At 39.6% G+C, this 19592-nt stretch overlaps 1 protein-coding gene across 6 annotated transcripts; it reads right to left on the bottom strand.

Moving 5' to 3' along the window:
• Window positions 1-4567: 4567 nt before the first annotated feature.
• rer1 (retention in endoplasmic reticulum sorting receptor 1) lies at window positions 4568-16501 on the bottom strand. 6 transcript variants are annotated; one of them, XM_072682315.1, is made up of 7 exons: window positions 16412-16501; window positions 14671-14756; window positions 14375-14479; window positions 13906-14005; window positions 10013-10091; window positions 7581-7716; window positions 4568-6192 (listed from the first exon to the last, which is right to left on the bottom strand). In XM_072682315.1, the coding sequence occupies exons 2-7, from the start codon at window positions 14749-14751 to the stop codon at window positions 6103-6105; spliced, it is 591 nt and encodes a 196-aa protein (XP_072538416.1). In that variant the 5' UTR covers window positions 14752-14756; window positions 16412-16501; the 3' UTR covers window positions 4568-6102. The 6 variants fall into 6 exon arrangements, with proteins under 6 accessions (XP_072538416.1, XP_072538417.1, XP_072538418.1 ...); XM_072682316.1 differs by having other exon boundaries at window positions 16402-16453; XM_072682317.1 differs by having other exon boundaries at window positions 14671-14752; window positions 16412-16452.
• Between the last annotated feature and the right edge of the window lie 3091 nt (window positions 16502-19592).

Here is a 19592-nt window from a genome sequence, read left to right as displayed (position 1 = left end):
AGCGGCTTGATGTTCCAAGTGTTGCAGGAGCTCTCAAAGTTGACCTGTATTTATAGAAGGAAGAATTTCCATAATCAGGAAACAAGTTTATGGATAGAAGATGTAGGAGAAGCTTGTGAGCTACTGTAAATTTACATAGGGAATTTCCTAATTGGTCAATGTGTGCATTTAGTACTTCCTTTTCTTTCCTTTGGAACATAAGTGCAAGTGGACTGAAGATGGGAGAAAACTGTGTGAATCTTTCCTCTGAATTTACATAGCAAATTTGCTGTGAGTTTGGCATTTTAACACTGAGAATTTCGATTAAACACTGGCAAGTTTGCTTTGTCACAGTGGGCCCTATTTTAGCGATCTTTAGGCGAGCCGTCAACCGTTCACCTCGCCTTGCGCCTTGTGCAGCTCAAAACGCCTAGGAAGGCTTACTGAAGTGGTGGACCTGTATTCTGTTTATTGCTGATGTAAAAGTTTGCATAGCTGCCAACTGGCAGGCGCTACGGGTTTGTGCAGTGCTGCGTGTCCATGTGTGCATAACAAACAGGGGTGTGCGCATGTTGGGGACATCAGCAGTCATAAAAAGTTTAATGATTCCCTTTTAAGAGCCAGTTGTGATCTGACTTTGGCGGATTGTTATTTTAATGGTGTTTTTTTTTTAATGCGCTTTGCAGCAGAGGAAACAGACTTGAACTCACTGCCAAACCTGTATTATGTTTATTGTTGGTGTAAAAGTTCGCATAGCTGCTATCAGGCACGCACAATGGGTTGGTGCACTGCTGCATGTCCATGTGTGCGTAACAAACTGAGGTGTTCCTGTGTTTTCCATTATGAGGATAGCAATACTCCAGAAATTGACCTGAACACACCTCATTTCGAGACCACCATACCCATCGGCGTAGATATATTCGCAAGCACCGTTGCTGTTTAAACAACGAAGGCATGTTGGTGGGGGTGTAGCCACTTTTATGCAGTGTTGGGGCCAATTTCTACACATACACCACATAATTTCCATTGATCAGGAATCTGAATTTCAACAATATAGAATTTCTTCTACTTGGGCCTCTTGGCTGTCAGTCATTGTAGGGCATTTCCATGTTGCACAATTGAATCTTTTGCTTTTTTGCCCTACGTGCACAACATGGCATTTGTTGGTTCCTCAGTGACTGCAGGCCATCCATATCCATGCCATTGCACCCCCTCCACCATGTTTCACAGTTGGTAGAATTACTAACTGTGAACACAGTTAGTAACACAGTTGGTCAAATTACTAATTCAGTTCAACGTTTAATTCACAGTTTATTTGTGTAGCACTTTTCTGGAGCGTTGTCACAAAGCAGCTTTACAGAGATCTAGAGTGTCTTTGAGACAGTGACTGTGGCATGGAATTCTCAAAAGAACCACAACCCCTGATCTTTAACACCAGATAGCTGGAAATTCAAGCACAAGTCTAATTACAAGTAAGAAATTTGATCAAAAAAGTTTTATGAATATATGAATGAAATGATGTGAACTATGACTAATGTGACAGCTAGCCATGGGTAGTCAGGTTGGGACAGCATAGCATGATTGTTCTTCAGCCGGAGTTCCAGACAAAAACAACTTCTACAGTAGCTTTTTCTGAGGGGTCAGACCAGGCAGGCTAGCCTTCGCTCCCCACACATGAATAAGTCTTAGGTGCCCACGACTCTGTCACAGGTTGACCGGTCGCACTTTAGGTAGGTACTGACCACTGCATAAGGTTTTGGCTGATCTATATTTTGGGAGAGGCCGATTCTTGTGTTTTTGGAAATGTTAGCTGACAGATGTAATCTGACATTTGACGGTATGGAAGCCTTCTGTGCTCAAATATTTGATAACAAACAACATTTTCACATTTACACATGAGCCACTTCCTTATTATGTCCTGTAATAATAATCTTTAGGACATACTAAAAGCCACACCATTCATACCTTTGAATCTACCATAAATGAGACTGGAAACCAGCGTAATGATACCAGAATTAGGATTTTCCCATGAAGGTCCAGTGTTAAGAAGTTATTCCAGTCTTTATATAAATATTCTATCAGACATTGTGGAGTGTCCTGGATGAATGCAACTATCAGTAGACAGGAGAGCTTTATTTACCTTAAGTTAAAGGCAAATTCTAGTTTAACTCTTTAAAAGACCTATGAACTTGTATTATCAAAAAAATAGCCCCACCAGTTTGTACAGACGACCCTGTAGTTACTATATAATACACCTTAGTGTGTGCTAAGCTTAATTAGAGTGTTGAGGGGTTAATAGGTTTCATACTGGCTACACAATCTATTTAGGGCAATGGTAAAATCTGTTTCAAAAGATGTGGTAAGGTGTGTGTAATCTGCACATTTGTGGTAGTTTATGCCATATATGTTAATAACTTGTTCAGAGAGGCCAAAATGCATATAGAAAAAAAAGAAGGGGACCAAGAGTAGACCCCTCTGAAACACTTTTATAAATGCCATATGTTTTAAAAATAAGGGCAGCAACAGTAACAAAGGCTCTCTTCCAGTGAAATAAGAATAAAACACCATCTTTTAGTTATGGATGCAATAGGATGCAATATGGCACAACCAGGCTCAGCATTTAGAGCATCGGGCTATTGATGACAGGGTTGTGGGTTCGATACCTGGGCTCGGCAAGCTGCCGCTGTTGGGCCCTTGAGCAAGGCCCTTCATCCTCTCTGCTCCCTGCAGCAATAGTTGCCCACCATTCCAGGCACATGTGCTCACCATCACTGTGTGTGTTCACTTTACAGACGGGTAAAAGGCAGAGGCCAAATGTCCAACACTAATGGTAAATATGGTTGTCAATTCTTGTAATACTTGAAGACCATTTTTCACCATATGATAGGTGATTATCTCCAAATAGTCCATCCATTAATCTTGCAGTAGGCCCGCAGTAGGCCCAGAGCTTACCTGAAATCCTTAAACAGGAATACCCCCTGGACAGAGCGCCAGTCCATCCATATCTAATTTATTTTTAACAACTGACAGATTTGCAGCATTCAGCGCTGATGTAAAAAAAAACATGCAGTGATGCTATTGCTGCATCAATGGTCTTGTGTCAATTAGCCCTGACTTTTCCACTGATGCGATTTTAGAATATGGTGAGGGATATCAGAATCAGAATCTCTTTATTTCACCAAGTATGTTACACATACAAGGAATTTGTCTTGGTGAGAGCAACACGTATGACAAAAAACACAGAACACAGTCTTAAACTAAAGGAAAATGACACTAAACAATAAATAGGGTAGGGGATAAATTAAAAAAGTAAAAAGTACTAAAGGAAATAAAGAGCTGATATTTACAGAAAAGAACATCTGTACAGTGTGCAAATAGGCAGAGTGCAAAATAGCTGTTCAGTCCGGTTTGGTACAGTTCAGTTGTATGTTTTGAGGTTTACAGTGGGAGGTGTTCACTGTGGTTGAGGAGCGCTACAGCTCTGGGGAAGAAGCTGTTAGCATGGCGTGTTGTGCTGGTTTTGATGGATCGCAGTCTTCTACCAGAGGGGAGTGTCTGGAAGAGGAGGTGTCCAGGATGTGAGGGGTCAGATGTAATCTTGCCAGCCCGCTTCCTCACCCTGCTGGTGTAGATCTGCTGAAGTGATGGCAGGTTACATCCAATGATCCTCTCTGCTGTCCTGATGATGCGCTGGAGTTTGGCGCTTTCTTGTGAGGTGGAGGAACCAAACCAGATAGTGAATGGCTGTGTGAATGGACTCGATGATTGCTGTGTAGAACTGGATCATCAGGGTCTGTAGCAGGTTGAATTTCTGTCTCAAGAAGAACATTCGTTGTTGAGCTTTCTTGATGATGGAGATGGTGTTTTTGAAGTGTGCTTCCCCAGCCGCACACATATGTGGTTGGTGTTGCGCAACAGATAAAACCCCTAGCTATTATACCATGTGGGAGACCAGGGTTCAAATCCCAGTCTGGGTGACTATGCTGTGCCACACCTGGGCAAGACTCCTACCACTACATTGGCCCACCTGTGTAATACGAGTTACCTTGTAAGTTGCTCTGGTTAAGAGCGTCAGGTAAATGTAAATATGTCATATCATTTGGGGGTCTGCAGGATGGTTTATGATCACATTCCTTGTAATTTATGTATTTTGTTCAATTGTTTCCATTTCCAATAAGCAAATAAAGAGTTAGAGAAGAGAGTTAGGACCCCTCTCTTCTCTCAAAACACCATGGGCACTATCTTACACCCTGCGCAAGGTGCAATGCTCATGGCTATCTTACACCTCGCCAACAGTCCATTTTCACACCATTCGCCTGCATTGTTTAAATAGCAACAGTGCTTGCGTATATACGAACGCCGATGGGAGTTTTGGTCTCAAAATGAGGTGTGTTCAGGTAATTTTCCAAAGTCAGACCACACCAGGCTCTTAAAAGGAATAGCAAGGGAATTGGTTAATTGCACATTGCACCCACATTACACTGACACGCCCTAAATCAAGCTGCACGGTTGACGGCTCGCCATAAGATCGCCAAAATAGGGCCTATACCCAACATCAAGATTAAGTAAGAGTCGGAAACCACAGAAGTGAAGGGACACGGTCTTTTAATAGCATTTGGAGTGAAAAATTTACACTGTAAGTTATTAAAATCTTTTTTTTGTGTTTGTTTCTTTTGAACAGCAGCACAAGTAAACCAAAAAACATGCAATGCCTTTAATGACAAATTTACAGATCTATTATCCAATTTATATATTTAATAATATCAAGAGATGAATTTAACACCTGGAATCATCTGTTTAGAGGGGAAAAAAAAACAACTCAAAATAATCTCAATTTACCTTTTTAAAATATACATATATATATTTATATATATATAAACCCCCATAAAATGATGCACATTAATAGGAAAAATGTTTTGATCCTCACCTACAGTGCTGATTGCAAAAAAAAAAAAAAAAAAAAAAAAAAAAAAAAATATCAGTGGTTACCAAAAACCTACATTAGCCGTTAGGGCACAGACAGAACTTTAAAAAAACAAACAAACAAAAAAAACACAACAGTCTCAACACTCTCCATCCATTTCTTATATTGTAAAGCATTCAACGTTCTTATGTTTCCTCTGAAAAAGAAAAGAGAGAGAGAAAAGAAGTTTGTTTGGAATGATTAAATCATTAACAACCAATTCACAACCAGTTCTATCGAGACAAACATTGGAATGAACCTGTCGCAACCAACATTATAATGTGCTCATCATCAGGGGAAGTGAGGGATTAAATTGAGTAAAGATAAATTACAGGCTGCTAGCACTGATGTGACTAGGGACAAACTATACACAAAATTACAACTACGGAAGAAGGCTACAGTGCATGTACAAAGAAAGGCAAATTCATATTCACATGTGGCGAGTTACTACTGAGCAGGTGCTATGATTCCTAGCTGTTCACTAGTGTCTTATTTTCCACAGAAACTTTATACAGAGATCAGTCTGAATACTGGATCTGTCTCAGTCGACACCTATTCATTTGGAAGAAAGGATGAAGCCCAAGTCCCCCTGCCGGAGTAATCTGAGTGAGTAGTAGTAGTAGTAGTATTATATGAAAGCAGGGATCAGCTTGGGAGTACATCGCATAGGCTTTCAATGGATGACTTCGATTTACTACGAATAAAGGTGATACTGCTGACACAATGCTTTTAAGGACTCGTACAGAGTCGATATTAAACTAGAAATGGTAGTGATGAGCAGGAAAGTGTGCTAGAGGAGACACAAAAGCCAGAGCTTTGTACTCCTTGTGAGCATCATCCTCAGAGCTATCCAATGTGCTCAGTTTATTTTTCTTCATGGTAAAACTGAGTCTGTGTAAAGAAGGCAAAATAGGCACTGCATCCATCCACATCATTACAAATGAATCAAAGACAAACTCGCTGAAGGCAGTCGAAAACAAAATATCCGGTCACTAAAAACCCATTCAGACCACACCCAACACTGTCATCATGGATCAAAACTCTTTTCAGATAGGCCTAGTCCCCTTCCCCCCTCCCCCAAACAAGAAAAAAAAAAGCCCAAAACTTCAACCCCTGCACGCACCATTCATCAACCACTTTAATTTCAGGAGGGGGGGATTTTAACTAGCAAAAGCTTTCCCTGTGTCTTCCTTGCCTCTGTATGTCCTCTTCCCGTGTGTGAAGGGTAGGTACCTATACTTGATCATATGCTGTGGACAGAAAGACAAGAACAAGATCAGTCACCCAAGAGTGTTAAATATAAATAGCCAACAGAACTGAAGCCTTGTAAGTCACAGCAAAACAAAACCTTGCATCTCCAAAGAAAATAAATAAATACAAATACACTTAAAGTCCAAATGTTTGTGGACATGTGTGACACAGATGTGTGAATGCTTATCTATGCCCAGATAAACATGCAAAAAGGGTAAAAGCCCCTAAGCACTGAGCTGTGGAGCAGTGGAACTGTGTTCCCTGGAATGATGGTGATGCTCAATCAATTACTTTTGGGATGAGTTGGGTATAGGGGATGAAGTAGTGTTGCAATCAACAAACATCCTGATCTCACTAACGTGTTTGATGCTGAATTAGTGCTGGGGGCGATATGACCTCAAACCACATTGGCTTGGTGTTTCCATCATGTTGTTCCCATGTGACTGGGCTGGGGCAGAATCACGTGACTACACACACGGTATTATGTTTTTAAGGGAACAGTACATGAACACACAGTGGGGAAAGTACTAACAGAATAATGGGTTTCAATAGACCCACTGTCCAGTCCTGTGCTGAATAACAATCCAACAAAAATAGGATAACAGTTGTTTTTTTTAAACAATCTTGATTTCAGAATTAGCAGGTGTCCCAATACTTTTGGCCATAATATATAAAGTATATTTTTCCAACTTTACAGAAGTCGTCAGAGACACATTCTTACCTTTATGTTAATGTAAGACAATAACATCATGCCCCAACAATAAGCAATGAGAGATTCTTTAGAGCTTGAAGAGTGAGAGAGCTTATTGAGAGCTTGAAGTGAGAAAGCTCCAACCTACATACGTTTACACGGACACAAACCATGTAGCATATTGTTAAGTGGTCTGTCCAACAATAGCCATTCTCTGCCACTAAATTAGTTCCTTGGTACAGGCAATGGTTCTATCCTGGTTTTATAATGGTTCTTTACCTGGTTTAACTGTTTTTCACATACAAGATAAGTCTCTTGTAGAAGGTTCCTTATAGCCTGTACCATTTTAGATATTATACAGAACTGCACTGCTTAAGAGTCCAGAGAATACAGATCTTTCTAACCCTTCCCCTGAAGCTGTTTTTTAGCGTTTTTCTTTTCCACCCATATGCAAGTAAACTTTTCATGAATCGTTTGTTGTGTCTTGAACTTTAATGTTATAAATAATAAAACTAGAACTGTGGTATAATTGCACTTGGTCTATGGAAGCAGATATACAGTATGTCCAGTATCTCAGGGTATAGTGCTCCCGTATCATTACATAAACAGAAAAAAAAATGGAGATACAAGGTTTTCTTCCAACAGGGAGGAAATATTGTACCTTGTTACTTAAAAACAAGGGACAAAGTGACAAACCTTAATCTGACGCTTCATGGTGATGCAGAAGAGCATGATGAAGTACATTACAAGGATGGGCCAGAAAACTGGCACGTTGAAGGCTTCAAAGAAAGTGCAAATCATAGCGATGACTATGCCTTTCGTTGCAGAATGCCTGAAACGGTAACCAAGAACAGCATAAACACTTCAGACAAACAGAGAGAGCAAAAGCTAAGGGCTAAATGCTCAACAGTACACAAAGAACCTACAGGGAAATGTTAATTAATAAATGTAGTAATCTATTAATTCTACATCAGTCGCAATTACAAGGAGTTTGGTGAACAGTACAATCTTAAGAACATCACACGTGTCATAACTAGTAAAAACACCTACACTGAAGGCAATTAAAAATAAATACAAAGAAAAAAAAATAAAAACAAAAAAGCCTTGTGACTAAAGGCATTAAAGGCTAAAACTGATACCTTCCAAGCAAGGTTTGGTCTCAAGCCTTCTTACTGATACACCCACCAGTAAATACAGTTAAATACTGGGCTTCCTAAATTGGAAATTTGGAAACTGTATAAGCTTTCAGACCTTGCATTTAAGATCACACTTCATAACTTTTACTGCTACATTACTGCCAAAATTAACATCGTTTTATAGGTCCTAAAATAGAACCTGTATGCTAAACCAAACAGTTACCAAAATACCACAAACTTTCCTGCATTAGGATTAATAATCTAATAATATTTTTTATTCAAACACTTCGAGCACACATATGCAATAGGAAGTCATAAAATCAAAAAATAAAGAATATAAAATGACATTATTTTATGTCCTGTGCAAATAAACGTGTTGTGTTCAGGTAATTACTTGTGCATGTGTGTTTGGTCCAATACTCAGTACACAATGGAGAAGCTAGAACAACCTCTCCAGAGCTGATGTCATTTGTTTAACCAATATTGTTGGTCTCTTTCTTATATTTATATTTTTCACTTAAAAGTTAAATGCAGTTCTTAAACATAATTGACTTACTGAACACTACTTTTTTTTTCACCTTTACAACTGTGTAATGAGATGTGTGATGTGATTTTAAATGCAACTCAGGACCTACTGGAATCTAGTAGGTTTACATAAATCCCAGTGGATTCTCTCACTACATAGGCTAAATAGTTAATAGCAGATTAATTTAGGTTCAATTACTGGTACACCAACCGGGTTAAGGAGAGTGAATGTGTTGAGAAATCTGCTATCAAATGAAAAATGTTTAAATAGGGCCATCTGGTGGAAGCAACAAGATACTACCACAAACCACAATTCTTCAATGTCAAATCTTGCTGCTAATATCAGAAGAATGGAAAAAATGTCATTTTAAAAGCTGAGTGATATTTCATGGAACATCTGAATGTTAGTTAAGAAGTGTGATATTTTAAAAGCCTGAACAAAATATCCATGTTTCCTAAGGTCTAAAACTGGGATTTGAGAGTTGTCTGTTGAACACTGAGAGGAAAATGAGCTACTGTTCTCTGTGCCTGTGCAGTGAACTGTGCATTGTTCACTCTGCAAATGAGATTACACTGACTGTTTTACATTCACCTTCAACCCACATGTAAACCAATACAGGGAAACACTTCAAGGAAAACCTGGTGCTCGTTTACAACCACATCCAGCTACACATAACTCGACTTTAAGCGAAAATGAAAGAATCAAGATGTGATTGAAGTGTAGACTTTCATCTTAACAATAATATTGCATTAACCGATTAACTGAAATACAGCCACTCTTATACACCGTGCCTCCATTACCACTCAAAATTAGACGAACAATTAGAAGTAAGTGAAAGTCATGCTCAGTTGAGGTAAGGTGTTTAAGATCGGTCATTATCTATCTGTACTGCGAAGAGCCATCCTCTTTGTTTTGCAGCCTTTGACTGAATGTGAATAGAAAGTAGAGATCTGTACGATTCCACAAACACTACTGACCCAGTTCCACTGGCAGTCATACATATCCATGCCCTAACAGTGCCTCCACCATGTTTGACAGATGTGGTATGCTTCACATAATGAAGTATTTTGTTCTCTCCTTCATATTTAAGCTACTCTTGGTTTCACTCGGTCCAAAAAATCTTGTTGCAGATTTAAGGGGGCTTCTTTCCTTTAAAAAAGTCCTCAGTCGTAGTGTGTTCGTTCTCTCTAAGATAGGTCTATTTAACAATTATAGCCTAATAATGGCCTCCTTTATTTGCATCAACACCTCTTTGGGTTGCATACTGAGAGTTCCCATGAATGACTACCAAATGCAAATTCAACACTTAATTAATTTAAATATTTAATGCAATATTTTTCATTAAAACCCAGGAGTAAAGTCATATTTCATATCCTTTATGGTAGTGTTTAGACAAATGAGAGAAAGCATTTAGCATTAGCAATTGTTTTCTAATAGATCAAGAACCAAATGGCTGAAAAACCTACCAGAACTTAAACTCTGGCAACCTTCTAATGAATGGCCGGAACTCCTCGTTCTGTTTTGTAGGTAGTGATGGACCCTCATCTTTTGTAAAAAAAATGAAAGAAAATGAGAGAATTAGATCCACCACCAGCTGTCTGCATGCTGGTAATAACATACCAGTGCGCTAGAAGTGAAACACAGTCATGTATCATTCAAGAAGACACTCAATTCTGTACACACTGCTATCAAGTATTATATTCAACAGACTGGAGCAAGTACAGTTATTTTAACTCTGATGATACTGCATAACGCTTCATACAAATAAACAAGCATGCATACACTGAGGGCAGAACATCCCTACTCTGAGAAGATCACTTCTTTCAAGATCAGAATTAAGAACAGGGAGAAAAAGCACCCTCATAGTTGTAAAGAGTACATTTTTGTTTTTTGCTACCTTTAATTTAGACTTATTGTACATTGCAGGTGACCCTTATTTATAATGAAGCTGAGCATATCAAGAATTTGAAAAAAAGCATTCATATAATCTAAAAAATAAATAAAAAAAAAACAGACGCAAAAAAACAAAAACAAATCATAAACCATATACTAGTTTTAAAAAATTGCAAATATCAAAAATAAAGTCAGAGGTATATTTCATAAAATATTTTTTTTTTAAATGTCGAAATGTAAAACAAAATAGTAATAAATAAATAAAACAACAATAATAAAAAAAACTCCTAGTAAATGTTAACTCTAATCAATTAATCATCTCAGACTAAATGGAGATGGTTCAAATGTTTGAGTGACACCAGTAAGCGAAGCTTGATTTTCCAGTATTTAATTCCAGCTCAGTGTTGCACTATAGCTAAAGGCAGATTTTCCTAGTTCAGAAAAACTCAAGCATCTGTAATTACTGGAACGAGTCTGGTAAGTTGCGTTTGTCATTAAGCAATGTTGTACTGTACAGTGGAATATGGCCAGCAGGCACTGGGGTGGGAAATATGGTAAAAATATAATCTCACAAAACGTAGAGAGTTTCATGATATTTATCGCAGTATTTTGACAGAGATAGAATACATCAGCCGCAATAGATTAAAAAAATGCTATTCAAATACAGTGAGTACAGTATATTCAAAATCGGCTGCACTTCATTTAATTATACTCTCCACAATTAAGTGTGCAGTTGGTCAGTGTTTTTAGGCCTCTCGACGCACAGCAAGAGAGGAGACATAAACTTTTTCACAATCAGTGGATCTGTAATCAGTGATTGGTGTTGTAGGGGTTACCAGTAATGAATCTTAAGGCAGAGTTTATTTAATATCTTAACTGCATTCACTGGCCTTAAGGGTTTGCAACCCTCACTGCTCATTGGTTTACATGCCAAAAAGTGACATGCCATAAAAAGTGTTTAACACCACAGCTAATAATAAAATGAATTTATTAGTATTTCAGTGGAAAACACATTGTTTGAATACCATGCATGCTTCTAACGGGCATAACCATTCAACCAGTAGGTTTAGCACTGCCCAGAATTTTACAATACTGCTCCTTGTTTTGTGGGAGGCAATAATTGTCCAGAAATAGTGCAGCTCACATAGCCAGCCTGGGTGCTTCCAACCACTGCTAACAAATATCAGCTTCAGTCAGCAAATGGCATTTTAGGGAGCTTTGTCTGTGAAGGATGTCCATTACACTTTGCAATCTAGGGCTGTGGATCGGCAAGAACCTGACGATACAATATGCATCATGATACAGGGGTTACGACTCAATATATTGTGATACTGTAGGCAAAACGAGATATATTTTTTTAATCAAATTTTAAGAAAAAACATTTGAATAAATCAATACTGTGTTTGAGAAAACAAACACTGCAAAACATAATATTTCAATATATCAAAATTTCTCACACCCCTAGTGCAATCTGGAGTTAATTTAAAGGCCCATTCAGGACACGTTCTCCACAAAGCCAAGTAACTTTGTATGCTGTAATTGATTGTGGCCACATATTGTTATTTTAAAACCTTTAGTTTTTGCATTACTAAAGCAGGATATCCATATCTATAGTTTTGTGGACTAAACCGCATTCCACTGCGGTTCTGACAGACCAGTAATGGAGCCAATAAATGATAATCATAGCCTCATTCGCTTCTACTGCATACCACACACAATAGTTTGATGCATTAGTGTCCCCGGTGGTGATAAACCAATGTTTTATTTAGCCCTCATCATATTAGGATTGTTAAACGCTGTTTTTTCCCCACTTTTTTTTTATTCTTTTCTATCTCAGCCCCAATCAAAAGCCTGATCATGTTGTAAGCTTCTTCAATTATTTCATACATGCTTTCTGTTGGCAAGATCCTACAATACTATAGGTTCTCTTATCACAGCTAAACAGATGATATTCCAAACAACAACAGTACCTTTAAATCCCTTTGCAAATGCCCTGAGCACATCCCTTACTAGATGGGACAGATTAGTTTGTTGGGAAATTGCAATGAGAGGCTCAGGGTAGCTGCCTTTTTGGATTCCAGAGCCCTTCAATCCAAAGAACTACCACAAAACCATGGATAACTAATGTACTCTGATCTCAGTTTTAGCAGTCATGATGAAGCAGTAATGAAAGCAGGATTTTACCACCATAAGAATATTATAAACACATTTTAGAGCAAAGAAGGATTTGTTACAATCCTCAAAATGCAACTCTCACCAGGAGCAGTTCATACTAGGATCAGAAGATGAGAAAATATCACCTCCATTTTTACTGGCTCCATGTTACACAATAGACTTTATGGTACTGTAAGTATAAAACTGTCTATAAAATCACTTGATGGTGTGATCTGATATATGATCCGAGCAGCACTCCCAGATCATTCGAGACTAGTCATTTAGTCTTGCCTAAGTTTAAGACTAAGCCCTTTATTGTATTTTTTTTAACTTAAATTATTGTTTACATGCTTCTCTTTTATATCCTCGGTTTTCTATATATATTTTTTCTATCCTCGTTACATGTTTTTTATTTAGTTTTTGTTTTTCATTTTTTGAGTTCTCTGTAGTTTCTTATTTTTAAAGCACTTTGACTGACAGCAGCGTAAAACAGGCGCTATATAAAAAAAATCTGCCATTCCTTGCCATCCATCAACAACCAACACACACAAGGGCGTACAAGGTGATATACTTACATTTTGTTTCTCCACATTTGTGAGACAAGAATAAAACTTTGATTTAAAAATATAAATGATAAAGTTGATCCTGAACAATCTGAAACATCTGTGATCTGTACAAATACATTGGTCCCACTACTACGATCATCCTGTTTAGTAGATGGCTCATGCACAACATGACTCACAGTCAGCTCGAACTTGCATTTAATTTAGTCACGAAATTCACAACATAATAGCTGACCACACCACATAGCTGACACTGAAGCATTCATTAAACAACTGTAGTTTCCCCCCTCTATTTTTAAATCCAATCTAGTCACTTCCAAATCCCACCCATTAGTTAGGTCTCCACCCACCACACAAGGCCAACACTGGAAGGGTGAGGTCAATCATGTGCTTTCTAAGCAATATATGGAGCCAGCCACCCCATTTTTTTAAACTGCTGCTAATGCAGTATTCAATATGCTTGGAGGAGAACCTTAACTGCAAATTGTATTACATCAGCTAACAGATGCTCATGTTGACTGGTATCGTGTGGAGTCCTACCCCTCCAGAGTAGGCATGGTCAATTATGCTGTTGCAGACCGCTGTGGCATTGCGGGGATCAAACTTGGTATCTTCCAATGAGAGGGTCAAAGCTTATTCCAACTGCACCACTTAAGAACCTTGACAAACTGTCCTTTTACCACTTTCTGCTGTTTAAACACGTCAGGTTACTAACAAACCCAGTCAGACAGAGCACATGTTGAACTAACCTGGATCATCAAGCAGTGAAGGGTCCACTTTTGGCGAGAGAAAAGCGATGAACAAATTGAGATGGTAGATTCCAAGAGCATATGTGACTATGTACCATCCCTAAACCAAGAGGGAAAGGACCAAATTGTCAGCATTATTTATTTAACACGTTTGTTTAAAAAAAAAACAACAACAAAAAAACATCATGTTCTGTTGCTCTCAAATACAGATCAGCATAGAGAACTATCTTGGTATGATACATAATTGCTTGAAAGTGTTAAGCAGGCACTAAACTACAGTTTATGTTCTATCTATGCACACAGGACCGATACCATACCTTCCCCAAAACAAAGCATACAAAACATATGAAGAAAACAGAAAACAGACAGGAGATGAGCACCTCAAAAGCATGCAAAGTGAATCTATGGCAAGACAACAAAATAGAACTGACAAAATCCAAGAAGAAATACATTGTCATTTCCTTTTTACCTGTAGTATATACACTCTGATCATGTATATGGCTGTAAGGAGAAGAGTGACTGCCCATCGGACTGCTGAAAATGGAGTAGACTTGTCCAACCATGACTGATAGATCTACAACAAATACAAAAGACCTTCGGTTCACAAATGGGATGCGGGAGGACTGAAGAACTGTGACTTAGTATACTCCTGTATCAGGACAGAACTCCATCCATGCATCCATGTATGATCGACAATACTATCCAGACCATTCAAGCAATCAAGTGAACCATTTAGTTTCAGTACAGTATCATGGTATGTCTCACCTGCCCAAGACGTGTAAAGAAACCTCCAATGACCGATGGCTTCCCATGGATGGATTCACCAGAACTGTCTCCTTCTGACATACTGCCTGAACATAAGCAAATCAGACACACACACAAACACACACATTAATACACCAAACAGTTAAGAATGGTAGAGAATGAGTGAAACGCTCAGGAAAACATTCAGTCTCTTAGAAACACCTAAACACAACGCTGCATGCCAAGGTCCTAAAACACTTCCTCTGCCAGGCCATTCAGTATCCAGGTCCACTTCAACTACAATAATCACAGTTAATATACAGGTTGAAGACATTCGATGCAAGATTACTATGAGAAGTCCTTCCATAAGAATGTCTAGGAAGCCTAAAATGAGCCAACGTCCCAAATGGCACAGTGTTGTTCTATTTAGGCTGCAACTTTCTTCTGCGATCCTATAATAACAACAAGGAGCCAACTGTTGTTGTCTGTTACCAGTAATACACACAAATTCCATGCTGGTGTATCAGCCCTGTCAACCTAGCTACAATAAAAGCAAATGAATGGGTTGTTGAAATTTAAAACACAGAGATAGCCCTAAATGATCAGCCCCTTAAATCTATGTGAATGATTCAGTTATTAATCCTAAAGCTAAAACTGTTTTATAGTCATTTTTGTAAACATATTTTGTGGAGTCCCACAGGGTTTTATCTTAGGGCCTATGAAACTTGATGTAAATCAAGACAGTAATGAAGTCTGTTCTGATCTAACTACAGAGTTGAAGGGTTTAAGGGGTCAACCTCCTGATCCATATCTCGAAACAAAAAAGAAAATATCAGGATTCATCTTGGTCGGCTCCTCCATTCAGTCAGTGATGTGGTTTATCGATTTCGCCACATAGCCAATTTAGTTAGCTACGTTGACTAACGTTAGCCATGTCTAATCTGTAACTAGTTCAGCTAGCACGGGCTGGGTTTGTGGAAAATGTTCTCCAGTTTCTCGTCAAAACAGATAGAGACCAGCAGTCAAGTCTGTTACTTATTTCTGACGAGGATACTGTGCTTATGTAGGAACGCAAGCCGAGGACATTGCAGTGTATACCGGTGGCTAACTAGCATTAGATTGAGGGTGTTAGCAATGGCTAGGCTACGCTGGCTACGTTGCTGGTTGGCTACTTCGCCGTTTTAACGATGTTTGACTCTGAACTGACCAGGTTATTTATCTGCTAAAGAGAGCAACACTCCTTGTGGCATCTTCCCGTTTTCATTTTACGTGTATGGTCTAAAGAAGTAAAAGGAGAGCTATGTGAAATACTCCAGCTATTCTACATCGCATTAGCCAGTGCCTTTCTGCTTGCTGAGGTAAAATCAGTCCAGGTTGGGAAATGTAGTTCGCTGGTCAAACGTCTTCATTTTCTAAGGCTGCGAAACGGTCTCAATTGAACTACATATCCCACTGTACACCACAGACCACAACCGATCGATTCGCTCAGACCGAAACACTCTGGCTGTAGTTTATAAAGCGACCGTAAGTGGTAGGCGATGCTACGTGAGAACTACAAAGACCAGAGAGCCAACGAAACTGGACAACTCACTTCCGGTTGAAATTGCTAAGAAAAACGTTTGTGAATAACCAGAAGCTTCCAAATCTCTCTGTTCAGGTTGGGAATATCCGCATCGCCGCGCCACGTTAAAACGCGAGGAGCTTGAGAAGATTCACAGCTGTAACAGAAGAGAAGCGCAATGATAGGAATACCTTTTCTTACCCGGTGCTGCCGCTGTGTCACTCTCGGCTGCCTGTCCGCCTCTCCGGCTGCTCTACTGCGAACACGTCAGTGCTTCCGTGGGGGGCGAGCGGCACTGGGGTAAAGACTAAAGCAATGGAGTGCAGAGACCTTTGGACTAATTCACAGCAGGCATGGCCGATACCACTGACCTTTCTTTAGCTTAGATCCCAAATAATACCATAAAATAATGGTGCGCAGATTATGCATCAATGGGAAATGAAACATTAAGCATGATAATGCTTTCACTGGAGTAATTAGTTCCACTTTGATTTCCCAACACAATTTAAATTAATGTTTTTTTAAAGTAGCTGTATTGGTACTGTTTCAAGATTTATGATTCATAAGATTTATGATGATTTATGACCAAACTTATAAATATCTTACTTAAAGTCTGCAGTGTTGGCCCTATGGGAAAGCACCAGTTTGATTCCCAGTGATGCCACAGCCATCCGTGGCTGGGAGTCACTGACGGCACAATTTTGAGGCTATTCAGTGTGGACGTCTGTTAGCTGAAGTAACAGACTTGCTGTTAGCGTTCAGCTGTACAATGACTTTGCGTGTCGTATGATCATTAACATAATCACTGAGTTACTGATGCCCTTCAAATGTATCTCTTTGCACATCCCAGCTTAGAAAGCCAGGGTCAGCCATACTATTGAGTTGCTCAAGGGCCCAACAGTGGCAGCTTAGCAGACCAGGGTATTAAACTCACAACCCTGCGATCAACAACCCAGCACTCTAAAAACCTAATTACTATGAATGTGATGGAGTGTGCATTCATACCAAACCATCCCGGTTCGGTAGATGTAGTTTCATGGAGAATACATGGTAATTACAATTGGGGTAAATACGATCATTTTACGTGTTCAGGTGCCACCCGCAAACCTCAAGCTGTAAGCAGTTGAATTTGCACAGAATTGTGGGAAGTGTAGTGCTTTAGGAGTATTGATATGGTAACTGCAGTTTTGTTTGTAGTCCGCCCCTCCACCTCCTTTTCTCTGGCATGCCTGGCATGTTGAGAGAGAGACTCCTCTCTCTTTATTCTTTATTTCTCACGGTGGACTGGACACTGACGCTGTGTTGGGTGTATGTGGAAGCACTGAACGTGCCAGCTAGCTAGCTAACGTTTATACTTTTCTGCTGAATTAACGTAGCCAGCTAACTTCTACCGTTCCTCTACCGAAGCGTGATGTCTAAACCGTACCTTTAGGGCCAAACCGAACTGTGACTTTTGTGTACTGTTACACCCCTACTAGCTTACCACCCTCACCCCATTTACGCTGGAGTGGCATCATTTATGCTTTGCCTTGTGATACTGGTGATCACAGGTATCTGACAGAAAACAGCTACAACGGCTGTAGTACACACTTTAATTTTTATAAAAAAAAACACCTTACAGAAATCAAACAGAAACATTATGTTCCATAAATGTGGATATAAACAACAAAACCAGCAAAAAAATGACATCACTGTTTAAGAAAACACATATCAAGTTTAAAACATTTATAAAATCTGTTATGACCGACATGACATAATACTGATCACAATCAATATTACATTGTTTACAATATACAAAAGCAATAAAGTGCTTTGGTATATGGATTTTAGCCATTGCCAATTCCAAAACCCACTGACCACTGTGAACTGCTGCACTTATTACACCCATTAGCCAAACAGGCTAGCCAAGGAATATCTGGTCATCAAGGGACAAAGATCTGTCTGTTATCACAACCTAAATCAGACGATTTCAGAAATAACACTGATCAGCCATAACATTAACAATACTCTCCATGATATCAGCTCCACTAACCATATAAGAGCACTGTGTAGTTCTATAATTCCAGACTGTAGTCCTGCAATCTGTTTCTCTGCATACTTTACTTTTACCTTTCTGTTCTTCAGTGGTCAGGACCCTACAGGACCACCACAGAGCCAGATAGTATTTGGGTGGTGGGTCTTTCTCAGCACTGCAGTGACACTGAAATTGGTGTGTTGCGCTTATAGTTGGAGTAGACAAGACGAGCTTTTAAACACAGTGTCCACTCACTGTCCACCCTATTAGACACTAACAGATACAGAAGCTCATCTGTTGTGATGGTCATCCATCTGTGGCCACAGGACAGGACTAACTATTCTGAGTCCAGCAGTGAAACTGAGGTGTTTAAACACTCCAGCAGCACTGCTGTGCACGCCAGCACCATGTCAGTGGAGTCACTGCAGTGCTAATAATGACCCACCACTCAAAACACACCTGCTCTGTGGTGGTCCTGTGGGGTCCTGACCACTGAAAAATAGGGTGAAAGGAGGCTAATTATAATTCTCTGGAATTATAGAGCTACAAACTGCTCCTAGATTGGAAGTTTGATAAAATTGATAACATGGAGAGTGAGCGTAGAAACAAGCAGGTGGTGTTAATGTTGTGGCTGATCGATGTATGGGATTTGAAAATGCCTCGTTTTTTTAGTACCCTTTTAAAATAAAGGTACTTCAAATGGTTCTTGGGGCAGTGCCACAGAAGAACCACTTTTGGTTCCATACAGAAGATCACATGTCTGTAATAGAGATTAGACTGTGATGAACCTGGATGTAAAGCTACTTTACCAGTGTAAAGGTTCTTCACACTAACTCACACACATCTCTACTCTATCACAAACATGGTACTGGGGCTCCGAGGGCCACAGAGGTCTGCTATGCACTGCCACTATTGCCCGAGGGGGGTTGCACGTTTGAACCCTGAGCCATGCCGCCTTGCCATCAGAGGTCAGAGTCCAAGAGAGCACAATTGGCTGTGCTATCTCCAGGTCGGGAGATGGCGCTCTGGTCCCTCATCACTTTTAAGTGATGTTGGCCGGCACAGGCGTCTGTTAACCGGTGAGGCTTTCTTCCGAGCACGTCGGCTGCCCTGCAATGTCTGGGGGAGAAACGTGTAAATCCACCCCCCCGGAGCAGAGCATTGCTAGTGCTAGGCTGGGTTAAACGGATGGGTTAAATGGCAGTTCCTAATTGAGGAGACAAAAAGAGAAAAATCAAACATGGTTCTGTGTTGAACAGAAGTGGTTCTTCTATGGCATCCCTCGGCAGGGTAACTCGGCAGCTGAAATGCTTGCTTGTGTGACCAAACGTGCCTACATGACTTTTCTCTACTGAGATTTAGGTCCAC

Source organism: Salminus brasiliensis, chromosome 6 (genome assembly GCF_030463535.1).
Source record: "Salminus brasiliensis chromosome 6, fSalBra1.hap2, whole genome shotgun sequence".
Classification (NCBI taxonomy): Eukaryota; Metazoa; Chordata; class Actinopteri; order Characiformes; family Bryconidae; genus Salminus; species Salminus brasiliensis.
The sequence above is the reverse complement of the archived record's forward strand: the minus strand, read 5'-3'. Positions and strand labels throughout refer to the sequence as shown.